The sequence below is a fragment of the Carlito syrichta genome, unplaced genomic scaffold (genome assembly GCF_000164805.1).
Source record: "Carlito syrichta isolate Samal-C Ts95f unplaced genomic scaffold, Tarsius_syrichta-2.0.1 Scaffold312061, whole genome shotgun sequence".
Classification (NCBI taxonomy): domain Eukaryota; kingdom Metazoa; phylum Chordata; class Mammalia; order Primates; family Tarsiidae; genus Carlito; species Carlito syrichta.
In genome coordinates, this window is record NW_007256157.1 from 105,748 (window position 1) to 124,481 (window position 18,734).

Below are 18,734 nucleotides of genomic sequence, written 5' to 3' on the forward strand. Positions count from 1 at the left end.
GACGGAGTAAGACCCCAACTCAAAAAAAAAAAAAAAAAAAAAAAAAGAATAAGAGAAAGATTTAATTTTGGATTCCAGATTATTTAATGTTAACATAAAAATTTAATGCTATCTATTTTTTGTTGTTTTGTCTTTTTTGTTTTTTTTTTTGAGTTGGAGTCTCACTCTATCACCCAGACTGGAGTGCAGTGTCCGGCCTGCCCGGGTAGTGATCCTTCCGCTCAGCCTTCCAAGTAGCTGGAACTACAGGTGCACACTACCACACACCTAGCTAATTTTTTTTTTTTTTTTTAATTTATTGTAGAGAGGGCAGCAAGCTCACAGCCATCCCAGTATCGACCTGCTGGATTCAGGTGATCCTTCCGCCTCAGCCTTCCAAGAAGCTGGAATTACAGGTGCACGTTACCATGCCCAGCTAACTTTTTATTTATTGTAGAGGTGATGTCTCACCAAGTTGTCCAGCTGGTCTCGAACCCGTGGACTCAGGCAATCCACTAGCCTCGCCCTCTCAAAGTACTAGGATTACAGGCTAAGCCACCAAGCCTGGCCTATTTAATGTTTTAAAACAGAACTGTAACCCTTTGCCCAATCCAAAGAAAAAATTTGAAGGACAGGAACTTTGAAGATATGATATAGTCATGGCAAGGCAAGGAAGAAAAAAGCTTATATTCATGATGAAAAAAACTTTCAAAGAAAATAATGGTATAATAAGCCTTACCCAGCTGGCCAGATTATCTCATGATGAAGGACACAGATCTGATGCATCTTTCTTCCACACTCTGTACATTCAACAAACCTGGAAATACAGAGCCAATTCCAAGATTAATCCCCAAAACTTAACCAAATGAAAACTTACAATATTTGTCATGTTTTCTGACGATTCAAAAGATAGACAAGGTCATGTCTAAAGACTAAAAGTTTTTAGCTTTAACAAAGTTTTTATTTTCTTAATAACTCATTAAGTGTATGGGGTAAAGCAAATTTCAAATGCAATTAAATTCAGTCATTAAATGTGGTAATTTTAAATCTGATTATGGAAAGGCAATATGAAGAGAAAGATCACTGGTGCTGAAAATTCCAAATGAGTTCTGGTATCATCCCATACATTTCAGGAACACCTAGAAAACATACATCACAATGCTTTGTGCTCCATGCTCCAAAAAGTCCTCATTACAAACTAGGGGATTATGAATTACGCACTGAGAATGCAGAGGGCAGTGGAGATGGACTACATAGTGTGTAAGAGGTAACTTGGTGCTTCACTTGGGCCTATATAACACCACAACTTTAAGCCAACTTAGTGAAATGCAACTAAGTACTAACTATAATGTAGACAACAGCCTTAATACTTCAGTGAGATTTAGCCCAAGAATATAGAACCATCTGATTGGTCATGCAAACCAAGAGAATGAAGAGGAGAAAAGTTACAGTGTACTGCATATTCAAGGGACCCTACTTACAGTTCAGGATCCAGTGTGTCATTTTTTCTCTTGGAAAACTGTTCTTTATTTATTGTACTAGGAGAGAAGAGGAACACAATGAGAAAGAGATAAAGATGAGCAATCTGACCACTATTCTAACCAAAGAGAACATTTTACACTATAAATGGATTTTTCTTTTTTTGAGTTGGAGTCTCATTCTGTTGCCCAGGCTGGAGTGCAGTGGCACACTCACCACCACCACCAGTCTCAACCTGCTGGGCTCAGGCGATCCTTCCACCTCAGCCTTCCAAGTAGCTGGAACTAAAGACATGCAACACCATGCCCGGCTAATTTTCTAATTTATTGTAGAGACAAGGTCTCACCAAGTTGCCCTGGCTGGTCTTGAATCCCTGGGCTCAGGCAATCCTCTCACTTCAGCCTCCCAAAGTGCTGGGATTACAGGTGTAAGCCACTGCACATGGCCTAAACAACTTATTAAAAATGGAGAACTCAGGAAGAACTAGAAATACCACTTCTTTCTTCTTTTCCTTTTTAAAATCTTGCTTACTACTCTTAGTGTTAGTTTTATCTAAACCTTTTCATGGTTTAATATTCCTACACGGAGTTATTTCTAGAAGATGATGTGCATAGTGGGAAGTAAATCACTATTTAAAAATATTGTTTATCATCAAACAATTTTTTATATCAACAGAAAATTTCAACATTAAGAATACATGTTTCAGGGTAATTCTGAAGCATAAAAATCTTACATTTCCTATTTTAAAATCTGATATAGGTTCCCATCCTGAAATACTGACTAAGCAGTATACCACACTGCTTAGTCTTACTACTATATACAGAAGCTAAATTTTACGATTCTCACCTAGAATCAACTTTAGGGGGCCAAACTAGTGTCATTCTTCTTGCAAAAACGAAGACATCTCCACATTTAAAACTGTTTCCTATGCTAGTTATAGCCTAGAGCCTCATTCATCTCTGTTAATGGCATTTTCCTGAATGGCCTAAGATCTTGCTACTATAAGTACGATCTGAAGACCAGAAGCACCACCAGAAGGATCTGGGAACTTGTTAGAAAGGCAGAATTAAGACTTACTACAGACCTGTAGAATTGGGAGAGGGTTTATTTCTAAATGCTTCTAAGTCAGAGATGTAGTACCCTAAGGCTCAGAACACTTGGTAGGACATTCTAGATTTCCAATTTGGTAAGCCCCTTCTCCTTTCAGGGAAATCCATCCTAGAGCTGATCTCCCTGATTTAGCCAAGGGTCAGAGTATCTCGATGATCAAGGGTTCTCAGTACTTATTCTCTAAGACCAGCCCCTAGACCCTGCTATATTGTATTTCAATAGTAACTGAAAGGGAAAGCACAACTTTATAACCCAATTTTTAAAAATTAAAAGTTTTTCTTAAAAGCCTAATTTTCACTACTAACATGACAATTCCATATTTCTGTGCAATGTTCTGAAGAGATTAAGTAAACGTGAACCTGAAAGAATATTAAAATTACTCTAGGCTGGGCGTGGTGGCTCAAATTTGTAATCCCAGCACTTTGGGAGGCCAAGGTGAGGGGACTGCCTGAGCTACGGGTTTGAGGATAGCCTGGGCAACTTGGCAAGACGTCACCTCTACAGTAAAAAATTAGCTGGGCATTGTGGCACGCGCCTGTAGTTCTGGCTACTTGGAAGGCTGAGGCAGGATTGCTTGAACCCAGCAGGTTGATGACGCAGTAGCCGTGAGCGTGCCACTGAACTCCAGCCTGGGCGACGGAGTGAGACTCCAACTCAAAAACAAACAAAAAAATTATACTGAACAGTTCTTCCTTCTTAAAACAGTCCAAGTATGAATTAAAGTGTCCAATTAATCTCAGAGACTCCTACTACTATTAGGCAGCTTAGACAATACGTTTGAAATTTTTTCTTGGCCATTTATCAAACAACAAGAGCTTGTTGAACTGCAAAGCCTGACCAAGTCTCTTAGACTTCTACATGTTGTTAAATTCTATTCATGGTTATAGTAATATGAGTCTTCTGTTAATCTACAAGGGTGTTACCCTCAAACTCAAAATAGTTAATAATGAAGTTTTCTTGCTCCAACTGTCCAACTTTTAGAAGTGAAGCTGATTGTTTCCTTTATAGAAGAAATGATTTGTTTCTGTATCTATGATAACTGTCCACTGCTACCTTACTGGATCAGTGCTGCCTAATAGAGTTCTCCGCCATATAGTAGCCACTAGCCTCAGATGGCTACTGAAGACTCACTGTGAGTAGTGAAACTGAGCAACAATTTAAAATTTTACTTACTTTTAATAATTTGTATTTAAGTAGCCAGCTATGGCTAATGGCTACCACAGTGGACAGCACAGCTTAAGACCCCTTAGAAATAAGCCTGAGCACAATCACCTGGCAACACACTAGTAAGATAACACTTGTCAAAATAATGCAGTTTACTTACGTTTGAGGCTGGGAAGGGTCATCCCCCAATGAAACGCTCTCCCCTTGGATTTCATTGAAACACTTCTCACAGAAATGATACCTGTCGGCAAGAAGGCCATACTGGGGTGAACTGTTCCGTTCACACAACACAGCCCAAGCCAAGCAACGAAGCCACCAATCACAGCAGGCCAAGGAGGGGGACGGGAGCAGAGAGCAGGTCATCAACGGCGACAAGGACATTCAATGATGCAGATTTATGGGCCCCACAGTTTGGGTTTTGTTTTTTTGTTTTGTTTTGTTTTGTTTTTTGCAATCAAAGCCAAGTGCAGACAACGACAAGCATGAGGGAGAAAAAAAAAACACAAAACAAACGAAGAAATGAGGGATTGCAGGACAACAAAAAACATAAAAGCAAGACGGAACAACACAAAGCAGAAAGCCAAGGCAAAGCACAGATTAGCATTAAGTATCTCAAATGGGATCACAAGTAGCAAATGATCACAGCAAATAAAAACAAAGTTTCACTTACATAGACCTATATATACCCTTTTATTTCAGTAATTAATGCTATTTGATGTAAATAATCAAAAGGAGGAGAAAGGATGAATATACCAGGGAGAGAAAAATTGCTACTCTGACCATTACCTAAATACCTTCCTACTTAAAAAAAAAGGATACAGTAAGCAGGAAGGAATCATCTAGAAACAACTGTGGACTGAAAAAACACAAAGTATCTTTTCCATCCCAAGGAAGTCATATGTAAAAACATTGTTTTTCACTGAAAAGCCTGCACGAACAGTTAAATACTGATTATAGTTATCAAGTGACACATTTCAAAAGGCAGTGGTATGTGCAGGTATATGATTAAATGTTCCTTGGTGCAAAGATAAACATTTTAGATTGCTGTTAAAAATCCAAAAATAGTATAAATGCCAAGGTTGTAACATGAGAAGTTTCATGTCAGCTGTTTCTTGCTTTTTTTAAACAAAGTACTTATAAAAACTTGAGTCCCACTTTTCCTAGGTTTCAATGAGTAAAAAACTAGATTTTTACTCATTATAAAATCAAAGCATTGGGCCTACAAAGCATTAAGAGTGCACCTAACTTTTTGTAAATAAAACAAAAAGTTTAAGTGACTTTTCAAAGCCAGAAATTCATCTGTAGCACACAAGTTCAGCAAAAATCAACACCATGAGCTTGGTGTTTTTAAACAAACAAAAGGTATTAACTGCCCAGCCTTGTTATTACTGTATCAGAGCTCCAAATAAACACAAATGTAAGCTATATCGTAGGTTGATTACTGGAACAGGAGACAAACTGTGGTTAAGATAGATTAACAAATGCAATTTATGTTATTATAGCGATTGATTGGGCAGGGGAAACAAGGCAGAAGTGGTTTATTACAACCATACCATCCTCTGTTATATGCACGTCTTTATAGGGAAAATCCTGGTACAGAGCTATTTTAGAGGTTTCCCTCTCGATTTGCTTAATAAGAGGCAAAAGCAAATACTTAAAAAAAAAAAAAAAAAAATATATATATATATTTCAAGAACAACAACTTAGGGCTAGGCCACATACGAAAAGGAAACTTTTCCAAAAAGTTGCCTAATTAACTTTAGTTAAACATGCTCAGGTAATTTGAAAATCTCAGTTTTGCCTTAGGCTGTGGTGATCAATCAAAGCACAGAAGCAGCCAGGCACAGTGACTCACGCCTGTGATCCCAGCATGTTGGGAAGCTGAGGCAAAGGAATTGCCAGAGCCCAGGAGTTCAAGCCTGGAAAAATTGAGACCTCGTCGCTTTAATAAATCATAAAATTAGCCGGGCCTGGTGGCGAACGCCTGTAGTTCTTGGAAGGCTGAGGCAAAAGGATCGCCTGAACCCAGCCAGGCTGAGGCTGTGGTGGCCGTGAGTGTGCCACTACACCCCAGCCTGGGGGACAGAGTGAGATTCTGACTCAACAAAAAAATCCAAAGCACAGAAGAAAGAGAAGTGGGGCCTGAGATGTACTCCCATCTATGCCTACAACTTACAAAGTTGCTTTAACTTCCCAAGGCCTTAGATTCCTCCCCTTATAAAAAATAAAAACCCAGACAACTGATGCAAGGCTACTTTTTGTTTGAAAATTTTATAATTCTGCAAAGGCAGAAGGCAAAGAACAGAACTTGTGCTATACAGTTGTTTTCAAGCAAGTTACACATGAACCATGAATGTATGTGTGGTTCATTCGCATGCGCTCCCTAGACAAGTGGACAATGGACCACAGTCCACACATGGTCAGGCTTACCTGTTCTGGTAACTGTAATAGGTGGCATCGCGAGGGATTGTACATAACTGTTTGCCATAGCAACATAGTGTCTGTGGAGAGAACTCCAACTGCAAAAGAAACCATTTGTTAAAGAGCACAGAGGCCCTAAGGACAAGATAGAACAGTAACAATGGCAAGAAACAAAAGCCAGTGATGCCTTAGTTTTCATTTATGTTAATCATAATGGGATATTCCCCCAAAACTGTTCCCAGTTTACTACTACATTATTTTAAAACCCTGAGGTAGGCCTTCTATCACTTTACCAAAGAACCCAACAGGAGTAGCTGGGCATGGTGGTACACATTTACAGCCCCAGCAACTTGGGAAGCTGAGGCAGAACTGCTTGAACCCACTTTTGAGATCAGACTGAGCAACATACTAAGGGTACCAAGACCCCATCTTAAAAAACAACCCCCCAAGGATGATGATAACACTACCAACAGCAACTACCTCCCCCCTCCGCCCACACAGGACACATTTTCCTCCTTAATAATGTGAATTGGGCCGGGCTCAGTGGCTCAGCCTTTGGGAGGCTGAGGTGAGTGGATTGCCTGAGCCCGCGGGTTCGAGACCCGCCTGGGCAGGCAAGACCTCATCTCTACAATAAATCAAAAAATTAGCCGGGCATGGTAGCACGCGCCTGTAATTCCAGTTACTCAGAAGGCTGAGGTGGAAGGATCGCCGGAGCCCAGCAGGTCGAGGCTGCGGTGGCCGGGAGCGGCCAACTGCACTCCAGTCTGGGTAACAGAGTGAGACTCCAACTCAAAAAAAATAATAATAATAATATGAATTGGTATGTACAGGAAAGCCAGCAGAGTAGATGGTGAGCAATGCAATCCACAAGTGAACATGATAAAAGCTCCTACTCCAAGTGGGCTTACAGTCTAATGATTCAATATTTAATTGGTCAAGTTTTCCACATAATTTACATCTAAAATGTGAATGTGGGGCCAGGTGTGGTGGCTCATGCCTGTAAACTCAGCACTACGGGAGGTTGAGGCAGGAAGATCACTTGAGCCCATAAATGTGAGATCAATCTGGGCAACATAGTAAGACCATACGTCTATAAGTAAAAAGAAAAAAAGAAAAAAGAAAACGTGAAAGTGAAGAGCAAAAAATGTCTCTCTAGAAAACCCATTTCATATAAATAAGTATTACTAATGTGGAATGTACAAGTTAAGTCTAACCAATGTATTAAGAGAAAGGCCAGGTCAAAGCTAGAAGCAGAATATTCTCTTACCTCAGTCATCAATATTTTCTAGGTGTCCTAGAAAAGTGAAAGGCGGGTCAAAAAGTGATTTCTTACCTTTCTGCCACAGCAATATCCAAGGCTTTGCATGACTGGGTCAATTTCTTGTTCAAAGACCTCAGATAGCTTGGAGCAGTATTTGTATACCCGTGATGTTTTCCGGTTATATAACCAAGCATTGTTGAACATAAGCCAAATATCATCCACATATTGCCAAGGCTCCTGATACTGTCCAGTGTCTAGCTTCCTCTTGATGGTAGAAAGATCCATGGGGCTCTTCACAATATCAAAGTAATCCTAGAAGGACAAGTGCCACCAAACATTACCCAAGTCTCAGTGTATTTAGGGCAGCAGATGGAATATATTGCTATTATCATCAACTCTTCAAGTAATATGTAGTTTTTAACCTGTCTGTATTTCCAAAGCAGTGACTGCTGTCTTTAAATCATCTGTCTCAGAGAGCACAGAAACAGAGCTACTATAGACTTTCCAGAGAGCAGGCTGATGGTGTACCGAACCTACGTTACCACAGTATATGTTAGACCAGTGAAGTCAAAGATACTTATGTTCCATCTAGAAATCACAGAAAAATACAGGGAAAAAAATTCCTAAAAGATCCTGCCCTGGGAAACACTTGTCCAGTAACACGTTAAAATCCCCAAATGAAACCTGTCAGCAGCCTGGTGTATAAAGGAAACTTTAAAAACAAAGCTAAACTAGAGTCCATGGTTTTTGCCATGATCTACTGTTCTTCAAATGATACAAGCAAATAAACCATATAACCCAGCAATTCTACTTCTAAGTAAATACCAAAGAGAAATAAAAGCACACATCCACACGAAAACTTGTACACCAATGTACACAGCAGAGCTACTATTTTTTGAGTTGGAGTTTCACTCTGTCACCCGGGTTGGAGTGCAGTGGCATGCTGCTCACGGCACCGCAGCCTCAACCTGCTGGGCTCAGGTGATCCTTCCATCTCAGCCTTCCAAGTAGCTAGAACCACAGGCATGAGCCACCATGCCTGGCTAATTTTTTCATTTATTGTAGAGACAAGGTCTTGCCAAGTTGCCCAGGCTGGTCTTGAGCCCCTGGATCCAGACAATCCTCTCGCCTCTGCCTCCCAAAGTGCTGGGATTACAGGTGTGAGCCACCGTGCCCGGCTGCAGCGCTATCTTAATAGAAAAGCAGAAAAAACTCAAATGTCTATCAACTAATGTATGGGTCAAGAAAATGTACACTACTACTGCTGGGCCATAAAAAGGAATGAAGTACTACTGATTCACGCTACATGGATGAACCTTGGAAACATACTAAATGAAAGAAGCCAAAGAATCACATACTATATGCTTCTACTTAATGAAATATCTAGAATAGACAAATTCAGAGACAGAAGATTAGATTGGTGACTGCCTAGGGATAGGGTGCTATGGGAGGAAATGGTGAGTGACTGTTAATGGCATGGGCTTTCTTTTTTGGTGTGATGAAAACAAATTAAAATTATGGTGCTGCACAACTCTGTGAATGTACTAACAATCACTGAAGTATATACTTGAAATGGGTGATTTGCACAGAATGCAAATTTCTCAATAAAACTGTTATCAAATTAAAGAATAAAACCCAAAATTCCACCACATACTTACAGGAATTCCTAGAAGTTGAGGGTCCACAGGTTGACGAAAGGGAAGGGACTCTGGATCCTGACGGTAAAGTGCCTCCAATGTTGGCATCAGTGCCTGTCTTAATTCTTCTGGCTTGAAAACTTTGAGAAGAGTACATTTGAAATTAGTCAGCAATTAAGCAAAAGAAAAAAAATTCAAACCAAAGTTCTAAAAGCATCTCAAGAATCATAAAACACAAAGTTAACTACACTGTCTGCACAGAAATATCACAACGGGCTGACTTCCTGATTCTAACTCATACTCTGCTTCATGCAGAGCCTAAAAACAGAATGTCTTGTTTTTATTTTTATTTTTGAGTTGGAGTCTCACTCTGTCACCCAGGCTGGAGGGCAGTGGTACGCTCCCAGCCACTGCAGCCTTGACCTGCTGGGCTCAGGTGATCCTTCCAACTCAGCCTTCTAAGTAGCTGGAACTATAGGCACGCACCACCATGCCTGGCTAATTTTTTGATTTATTGTAGAGATGAGGTCTCACCAAGTTGTCCAGGCTGGTCTCGAACCTGCGGGTTCACACAATCCTCTCATCTTGGCCTCCCAAAGTGCTGGGATTATAGGCATGAGCCACCGCACCCGGTCTTGTCATCTTTAAAAAAATCCATTGTGGCTCAGCTAATTTTTCAAGTAAGATAGACTTGGCCAAATAGAAACAATTCAAAGCCTTCTACAAAAATTTATAAACAGGCTTCCTCTAACAAAAGTTCAAATGATACTTGGTGTTAAGAGGGAGATGCTGTTAACCAAGAACTGAAAAAGTCCTTCTTCATGACATTAGTATTTAGTAAGTCAGGAATCAGACCGGGTATTATTGTCTTCTCACTACATAAAGGAATCAAAAGCACCCTTGTTAAAATGCTTGCTACTTCAGAGATGAGGAAGAGAATATTTTTGTGACAAATGGTGTAAGTAAAATAAAAAGAAAAAACTAAAATGGTATTGTTACAAAATGGACTTAGTTGGTCAAATTAAGTTCAAGTGTGTTCTTAGTAATGTTTCTTGAAAGTGAAGAAAGGTTTACTGGTATGGTACAAACAGAACAAATTTAAACTACTGTTCAAGAAGCTAGTGATTAAGAGAACAATTGCGAGCTTTAAGAGTCTGACAGGCTGCAGTGGGGTCAGCCTGAATCCAGCACTTTGGGAGGCTGAGGAGAGAGTAATCCTTGAACCCAGGGGTTCAAGACCAGCCTGTACAAAGTGGTGAAACCCTGACTTTACAATAAGTCAAAAAACTAGCGGGGCATGGTGGCACATGTCTATAGTTCCAGCTACTTGGAAGGCTTAGGCAGGAGAATCGCCTGAGCTCAGGAAGTTGAGGCTGCAGTGGCTGTGAGCGAGCCACTGCACACCAGCCTGGATGACAGAGTGAGACTCCAATTCAAAAAAATAAATAAAAATAGAAAAATAAAAACAACACTCTTGGCCGGGTTGAGGTGGAAGGTGAGGTGCAAGTATCACCTGAGCCCTGCAGGTCAAGGCTGCAGTGGCACATGATCATGCCAGTGCACTACAGTCTGACTCAACAACAACAACAACAATAAAGAAATCAAATTAGCCGGGCTCGGTGGCTCAGCCTGTAATCCCGTGCCTTTGGGAGGCTGAGGTGAGTGGATTGCCTGAGCCTGCGCGTTCGTGACCCGCCTGGGCAACTTGGCGAGACCTCATCTCTACAATAAATCAAAAATTAGCCGGGTGTGGTAGCACGCGCCTGTAGTTCCAGTTACTTGGAAGGCTGAGGCGGAAGGATCGCCGGAGCCCAGCAGGTCAAGGCTGCGGTGACCGGGAGCGGCCACTGCCCTCCAGTCTCAGCGACAGTGAGACTCCAACTCAAAAAAAAAAAAAAGACAAAAAAAAAAAAGAAATAAATCAAATTAATGGCAATTTCCAAGGCCTGATCCCAATTCTGGGTTTCTTTGCTACTTCCAGAAACAAAGAGTATGGACTTACTCTTTTTCTTTGACTGTCCTGGAGCTGGAGATGACTGGGTAGCTGAAGTACTTGGCTGGTCTTCCTCCTCTTTAATTTCAGTTTTTAACTCAGTACCTCTTTCTTCTGTTTCTGTAGGTTCCACTTTACAGTCTTCTGCTTTAGTCTAAAAGACAAGATAGGAATTTTTAGCACTCCAAAGATATCTAATTGGGAATCATTAAAGACATTATCATTACATTATTTACCCTTCCCTGTGGACATATCTGAGCACTCTTTCTCATGTGAAAATCTACTCCAAAAGAAATAACTAAAATGCTGTTGTTACAAAATGTGACAAATTAAATTCAAATGTGTTCTCTGTAATACTTCTTGAAAGTGAAGAAGCCGGGCTCGGTGGCTCAGCCTGTAATCCCGCGCCTTTGGGAGACTGAGGTGAGTGGATTACCTGAGGCCGCGGGTACGAGACCCGCCTGGGCAACTTGGCGAGACCTCATCTCTACAATAAAAATAAAAAATTAGCCAGGAGTGGTAGTGCACGCCTGTAGTTCCAGCTACTTGGAAGGCTGAGGCAGAAGGGTCGCCGGAGCCCAGCAGGTGGAGGCTGCAGTGGCCGGGAGCGGCCACTGCACTCCAGTCTGGATGACAGAGTGAGACGCCAACTCAAAAAAAAAAAAAGACAGCGAAGAAAGATTTGCTGGTATAGTACAAACAGAATTAATTTAAACCATTGGTCAAGAAATCTCTGTCTAATTCTCAGAATACTTTTCTGCAATATTTATTTTTTAAAAATTGAGTTCCTAGACTGAGGACCTTACCATTCATAGCAGTAAATGCCCTACTCTTACCTCTGAAATGTCCTCTGGCTGAGTATCTGCTGGTTCTGGCTGATCCACTTCCATTTTGGCCTCCATTTTCACATCCTGTGAAGGCTGCTTCTCAGGAATGGTCTGAGAATTCACTTCTGTGCTACTAGTAGATGGAGGATTTGATACCTGTCCTTCAATACTTATAGCTGGCTGGGAAAGCTAGGCAGAAAAAAGGGGAAAACACAAGAAGAGCAGGCCAATTACATAATCAGAATATGAACTACACAACAGGACAGCAAGATTAACTACCTACTCCCCGGCTTATTATCCACTAATGATGTTCTGCCCATTTTACTTTTTAATATTATGCTTAAGAACAGGAAATAGAGTATGCAAAAGTATTGGCTGGCATGTTGTACATAAACACCAGTAACTTTTTTTGGTAACTGCCAAAGTCTAGCAGGTGTGTGTGTGTGTGTGTGTTTGGGAAGGGGGTTAAAAGATGACTCTTTCAGAGGAGTTCACATTTATAAAGACAATAAGGATGACTAGCTTTTCTGGGTTGTTTTTATTTTCATTAGGGAAAAATTCAAATGTACAGAAGTCAGAATAAACATATAGAATTCACATGTAAAGTGGCTGTTTGAATCACTGCATTCTAATGGGATAACTGGCAATCCCTATCTTTTTCACAAGTTTTCTAATAAGAAAACACTTAATGACAAGTTAGTATTTTCTGAAAGTACCTTATAAAAAAATAAAATCAAGCAGACCCATAGGCTCCTTTCTGCACTTCTACCCTTCCTTGTCTATCAGAGGCCATGATGAATCGGTCAATAGTATTTTATAAAATGGCTGTAACCCATGGGATCTTAGTTCATCAGCCTGAGAACTACAATAGTAAAATCAACATAAAAGTGAAAAGGTCTAAGCCATAACAAATAATTCTATTAATAAGGATTCAATGATTAGATGAGATTTTGGGTTTTTGCTATATATACACGATCAGCCATTACAAGGAAACTACAAGTTGTCCTGGTCTGTAATTCTCATCTTAGATAAAATTCATGTGGTAAACTAAACAATATACTAATTGAGCAGAAGGATTCAGTCCCCTTGTCATGCCCCTTACATGACTTCATGCGTCAGAATACAACATGAAACACAGTGGTAAAGGCAGACTTAAAATCTTTGTGTTGCTACTATGGTAAGTACAAACACAGGAAGGGAAAACAGGAAAACAAAATTCCTAATGAAAAAGAGAGTCTATTCCATCTATGGAAACACAATAAGAGATGAAACAAGAGAAGAGAAATGGCACAAGTAACATATTACAGTGCAGTGGAAACGATTCTGCCCAAATTCAAAGTTCTGCTTACCGGAGTTGCAGGCTGTGGAGGCAGCAATGGTGCTGTTGGGGTAGAAACAGAGGCTGCTGCGCTCTGTTGTGAGCGAGGCTGCTGCTGGGGCTGATCAGCTGAAGGAGCAGCAGGAAGGGAAGGCTGCACTTGGAGGGGAAGTTGTGTTGGTGGCGGTGTGGGCGTCTGTCTTGAAGGGGGATGCAGAGCCTGAGACTGTGGCCCAGGTGGCATGGCAGGAGGTGTAGGAACAGGGGCTGGAATTGCTGTTGCTGGTGCCTGCTGAACCCCTATGCTTGGGGGAGTGTGGTGAGGAGTGGGGGTACGACTGGGTACAGGAGATGGTGAATTCTGATGCAGAGGTGGTTGAGGGAGAGGAGGACAGTGAATGTGGCTCCCTTGAGAGCCTGGAGGCATTATAGGAGAATTCACTGGACAGGAAGAACTGGACATTTGTGCCTGTTAAAATGAAAAACATAACAAGATGGCAATTCAAAATAGAATTAAAGAAATATTTATGTAGGCAAGTTACGCACATTTAGGATACAAACTGATTAAAAAGTAGAAATATCTATTTTAAAATGTGTAAAAAATCCTATTGGCGACATATCTTTGGATAACACAAACATTACTTAACGAAACTTAACTCAAGAGACTTAGTTAACTTTCTTAACTGACTAAACTAAACTTAACTAAATAGACTTCCAACCATGCAGCAGAATGGTCTCAGCCATTGCAGTAAATGGGAGAAGTGCACAGTGTTCTGGCCTTGCCTATGCTCTCTTCAGCTAGAATTCCTTCTTGTACATTGTAGTTCAAAGATTTTACTTTTAGCCAGGCTCGGTGGCTCAACCTGTAATCCCGCGCTTTGGGAGGCCGAGGTGAGTGAATTGCCTGAACCCAGGGGTTCGAGACCTCATCTCTACAATAAATCAAAAAAATTAGGCGGGCGTGGTAGCGCACGTCTGTAGTTCCAGCTACTTGGAAGACTGAGGTGGAAGGATCGCCAGAGCCCAGCAGGTGGAGGCTGCGGTAGCTGGGAGCATGCCACTGCACTCCAGTCTGGGCGACAGTGAGACTCCAACTCAAAAAAAAAAAAGAAAAAGTGTTCACTACTAAAAATAGTTGAAACCATCAATTTATTTGCTAATTTGTAAAAATTTACACCATTGCTATGTCACAGAATAATCTCGTGTTCTGAATACTCTAAGCCCAAAACTGTTCTTAAAAAAATTAATCTGTTTTTACCCACCATTTGTTGTTACTGTTCCCTATAAAAACATAGATCAAGAGATGTTTCAAGAATCAAAAAATAAGTAAAAAATCCACTTGTGAGACATACTTGGGATACTGGAGCTTGACCGCTGGACGGAGGCAAAGGCATATTTGTTACATTCATTCCTTGTGATGAGAACTGAGTCTGGGAAAGAAATTGGCTCTGGTTGGAAGGCTGCTGCATTCGAGGACCATAGCCCATAGGCTGCAAAAAACCACAAAGCATCATTAGTTATTCTACTACAACTGAAATCCTCAACTGCTCCAGGCCTGCAGGGGGATGGAGGGAGAAAGAATAAAGTGGTAGAAAAGCTGGCTCTGCCAAGACAACAGGGACTAGCCTCATAGTTTACCTAAGCCTACTAAGGAAGAACAAGTGGATAGGAACAAGCCTACATTCTCTCAGCACAAAAATATACCTAACACTCTGACAAGGAAAAAAGATGTTTCTTTACATACTCTTGTTAAGTGAGAAGAGTAACCACATTTTCATGAGTTCGTGGCAGTGGTATTGTAACAGCACAAACTCTGGATTCCATAATGGGTAAAAACAAGTGAAATCTTACAAGTTGTGGCAGAAACTGGTAGCATTCATGGTACACAAATGCTCCAGGATTGTCACATTTCGTTTATAAAATTACCCTGTACAAATTTAGGCATTAAAGAAAGGAGATCTGGAGTACTAAAGGTCAAAAACTTCATAAGCTAAGAAGAACATTTGTCTTATAGATTGAAATAAAGGTTAGGACTTCTTGTTAACCATGGCAGATATGTGAGTAGTAGTAACACTGAAGAACCCCCAGAAGGCTCAAGGGTCAGAAACACTAGTAACTCTAAAGGATGACTGGTAAAGAGTTTGAATAAATCAGGGCATGGTGGCTCACGCCTATAATTGCAGAACTTTGGGAGGCAGAGGTGAGAGAATTAGCTGAGCCCAGGGGATCCAGACCAGCCTAAGAAACATGGCGAGATCTTGTCACTACAATAATTAAAACAATTAGCTGGGCATTGTGGCATGCACCTGTAATCCCAGCTACTATGGAGGCTGAGGAGGAAGGATCTTCTGATCCCAGCAGGTTGAGGATGTGGTGGCTGTGAGTGTGCAGCTGGGCAACAGAGTGAGACTCAGATTCAATAAAAAGAGAGAGAGAGAGAGAGAGAGAGAGAGAAAGCAGCTTAATGAACCAGGAAAACTGTCTCTCCATCACCCTTGCAAAATAAAGACTTGTTTGCCTGGAGAAGGGAATACCAGGCAAATGGAAAGAGAGGTGCCTGCAGGCTTCAAAATATTGATACTCGACTGGGTGCTGTGGTTTATGCCTGCAATCCCAGCACTTTGGGAGGCTGAGGTGAGAGGATTGCCTGAGCCCAAGGATTCGAGACAGCCTGTGCCTGAGCCCAGGGGTTCGAGATCAGCCTAGGCAACTTAGCGAGACCTCACCTCTACAATAAATCAAGAAAAATTAGCTGGATGTGGGGACACATGCCTGTAGTTTCAGGTATGGAAGGTTGAGGTGGAAGGATTGCCAGAGCCCAGCAGGTCGAGGCTGCAGTGGCCGGGAGTGGGCCACTGCCCTCCAGCCTGGGTGACAGAGTGAGATTCCAACTCAAAAATAAAAAATAAAAAATAAAAAAAAAATTGAGACTCCAGTGATGAGGGGGACTGGCTATTTTTTAAAATCAACTTTCTAGTAGAGCTAAATACAAAAGAACCACAATATAAGAACAAGAGCTACGGTCTGTTTAAATAATTATCAGAATTTTTGTTTATGAAGTAGAGATAAACAGACCAAAAAAGACTTTAAAATATCAAGTAAAGACCAAAGAAATCAAACTAACCGGGTTGAGAGCTCCAGGCTGAGCCAACTGTCCATGGTGCTGAAGAGGGGAGGTTTGCCGGGGTCCAATAGGGGGCTGGGGCATACTAATCTGGCTGAATTGATTCAAACCTGTGAAAAGATGCAGAATATTAGAACTGAGCACCGTTGTGAAACTGGAGAATAAAAGACAGAGTTCTTACATCTGAATCTACATCATTTCATCAGGACTAATAAAGGAATCTATTTCAAACTTGTAACTAAAAAGAAATGATTCATTTATAGTAGCTGTAGACAGTAATCATTAACATGAACTCCAAACCAAATTTCGGAATCTGCAGTGGTTTTAATTTTTTAATTTAATTTAATTTTTTGAGTCAGGGTCTCATTCTGTTGCCCAGGCTGGAATGCAGTGGCAGAATTGTGGCTCACCTCAGTCTCAACCTCCAGGGCTCAGGCGATCCTCCCACTTTAATCTCCAGAGTAACTGCGACTACAGGTGTGTACCACCCAGCTAGTCTACTTTTTTTCCCCTCTTTTCTTTTTTGGGGTTAGAGACAAAGTCTTGCTATGTTGCCTATGCTGGTCTCGAACTCCTGGACTCAAGCAATCCTCCTTGGTTTCCAAATGTGGAGGGATTACAAGAATGAGTCACTGTGACTGGTCATCCAATTGATTTAAAATGGATGCTTGTCATCTGTTCTTGATCTGCCAGTCAACCTGCTCTTCACCCTCCCTTCCTTCCTTCCTGGGCTCCAACTCAAGAGGTTTCTGCTAATTCTGAAGCAGGTATTATGACATTTGCTGCTGCCCTCAAGCAAGAATCAGTGTGACAAGTATTATCTTGCAGTACACCAGTGACTCTTAAAATAATCATAAATTTATTTCACAATTTACCGGATTGTGGAGTTATCCGAGGCATCATCTGGTTTGGCACATTGCCACGGATCATGGTTGGGTCAGGCAGAGGACCGTCTAGAGTAAAAAAAGAGAAATGGTCAAAAAAAGTAGCTGGTACCAGCAGCCCTTTACAAACAAACCCACATACAAACCCCACAAAATAGCTTTAATAATTTCTTAAGGAATTCAGTGTGAATCTCAAAAGAATAAAGCTCTGAGCTAGACAGAAACCTGAAAAAAGAAAAAGTTATTTCTGGAATACAGGAAAATGCCCTCCAAATGGTTTTGGTAGTATTCCTTTTTAACTAGGGTGCTTTTAATGTTGACAGGAAAAATAATGCAAGTCTTATAAAAAAATGAAATTATTATAGCACTGAATATGATATTGTTGGCTACTAGGCTTAGTGGCTCATGCCTGTAATCCCAGCACTTTGAGAGGCTGAGGAGTTCTAGACCAGCCTGGGAAACATGCCAAGACCTCATCTCTACAAAAAATAAAAACATTAGCCAAGCATGGTTAATATCCCAGCTACTTCAAAGGCTAAGGTGGAAGGATTACCTGAGCCCAGCAGGTTAAGGCTGCAGCATTATGATACTGCACTCCAGCCTGGGCAAATGAGTGAGACTCTGACTCAAAAAAAAAGCTGGGAGTGGTAGCTCATGCCTGTAATCCTAGCACTTTGGGAGGCGGAGGCAAGACAGTAGTAGCTTGAGTCCAAGGTTCGAGACCAGCCTGGGCAATTTGGTGAGACCTCATCTCTACAGTAAGTCAAAAATTTAGCCAGGTTTGGTGGTACATGCCTGTAGGTCCAGCTACTTGGAAGGCTGAGGTAGAAGGATCACCTGAGCCCAGAAGGTTGAGACTGTGGTGGCTGTGAACGTGCCACTGCACTCTAGCATGGGCAACAGGTTGAGACTCCGACTCAGTAAATGAATAAATAAATAAAAATTGGCAGGTGTGGTGGCTCAAGTCTGCAATCCTAATACTTTGGGAGGCCGAGGTAAGAGAACTTCCTGGGCCTAGAGGTTCGACACCAGCCTGGGCAACCTGGTGAGATCCCCTTCTCTACAATAAATCAAAAAAATTAGCTGGGCATGATGGCACATGCCTGTAGTTCCAGTTACTTGGAAGGCTAAGGTGGAAGAATTGCCTGAACTCAGCAGGTTGAGGCTGCAGTGGCCGTGAGCGTGTCATTGCACTCCAGCCTGGGCAACAGAGTGAGACTCCAACACAGACAGACACAGACACACACACAATAAATGAACGAATAAATAAATAAAACCCAAAATAAATAAAAATCATATACTATTGTTTAACAAAGGTAGAGTTTAACGTTGGTGTGTAACAGAATACCTCCACAGATAATAGCAACACATTTTGCCAAGCAGTGACCAAATTTGATTGAATACCCCAAGAGCACGTTTGTATGCACAGAGACCCGCTGTGAACAATGATTTTAAATGTGTATTATGCAGTATTATATATCATGTACTGCTTACAAATAGAAATATTTTAAAATGAGATTAAAATATAAATTCT

The 18,734-nt window shown here is 41.2% G+C and overlaps 1 protein-coding gene across 1 annotated transcript in view; it reads right to left on the bottom strand.

The window, feature by feature from the left end:
* The window catches only part of EP300 (E1A binding protein p300), a 51,355-nt gene that overhangs the window by 14,914 nt on the left and 17,707 nt on the right, over window positions 1-18,734 (bottom strand). Inside the window, exons 9-20 of the mRNA XM_008069474.2 lie at window positions 17,192-17,269; window positions 16,317-16,426; window positions 14,545-14,682; window positions 13,224-13,661; window positions 11,884-12,063; window positions 11,057-11,201; window positions 9,076-9,194; window positions 7,490-7,729; window positions 6,163-6,251; window positions 3,893-3,973; window positions 1,461-1,517; window positions 719-796 (exon numbers count right to left, since the gene is read on the bottom strand). Of these exons, the coding sequence (XP_008067665.1) occupies window positions 719-796; window positions 1,461-1,517; window positions 3,893-3,973; window positions 6,163-6,251; window positions 7,490-7,729; window positions 9,076-9,194; window positions 11,057-11,201; window positions 11,884-12,063; window positions 13,224-13,661; window positions 14,545-14,682; window positions 16,317-16,426; window positions 17,192-17,269 (1,753 nt within the window). The remainder of the gene's footprint in view (window positions 1-718; window positions 797-1,460; window positions 1,518-3,892; window positions 3,974-6,162; window positions 6,252-7,489; window positions 7,730-9,075; window positions 9,195-11,056; window positions 11,202-11,883; window positions 12,064-13,223; window positions 13,662-14,544; window positions 14,683-16,316; window positions 16,427-17,191; window positions 17,270-18,734) is intronic.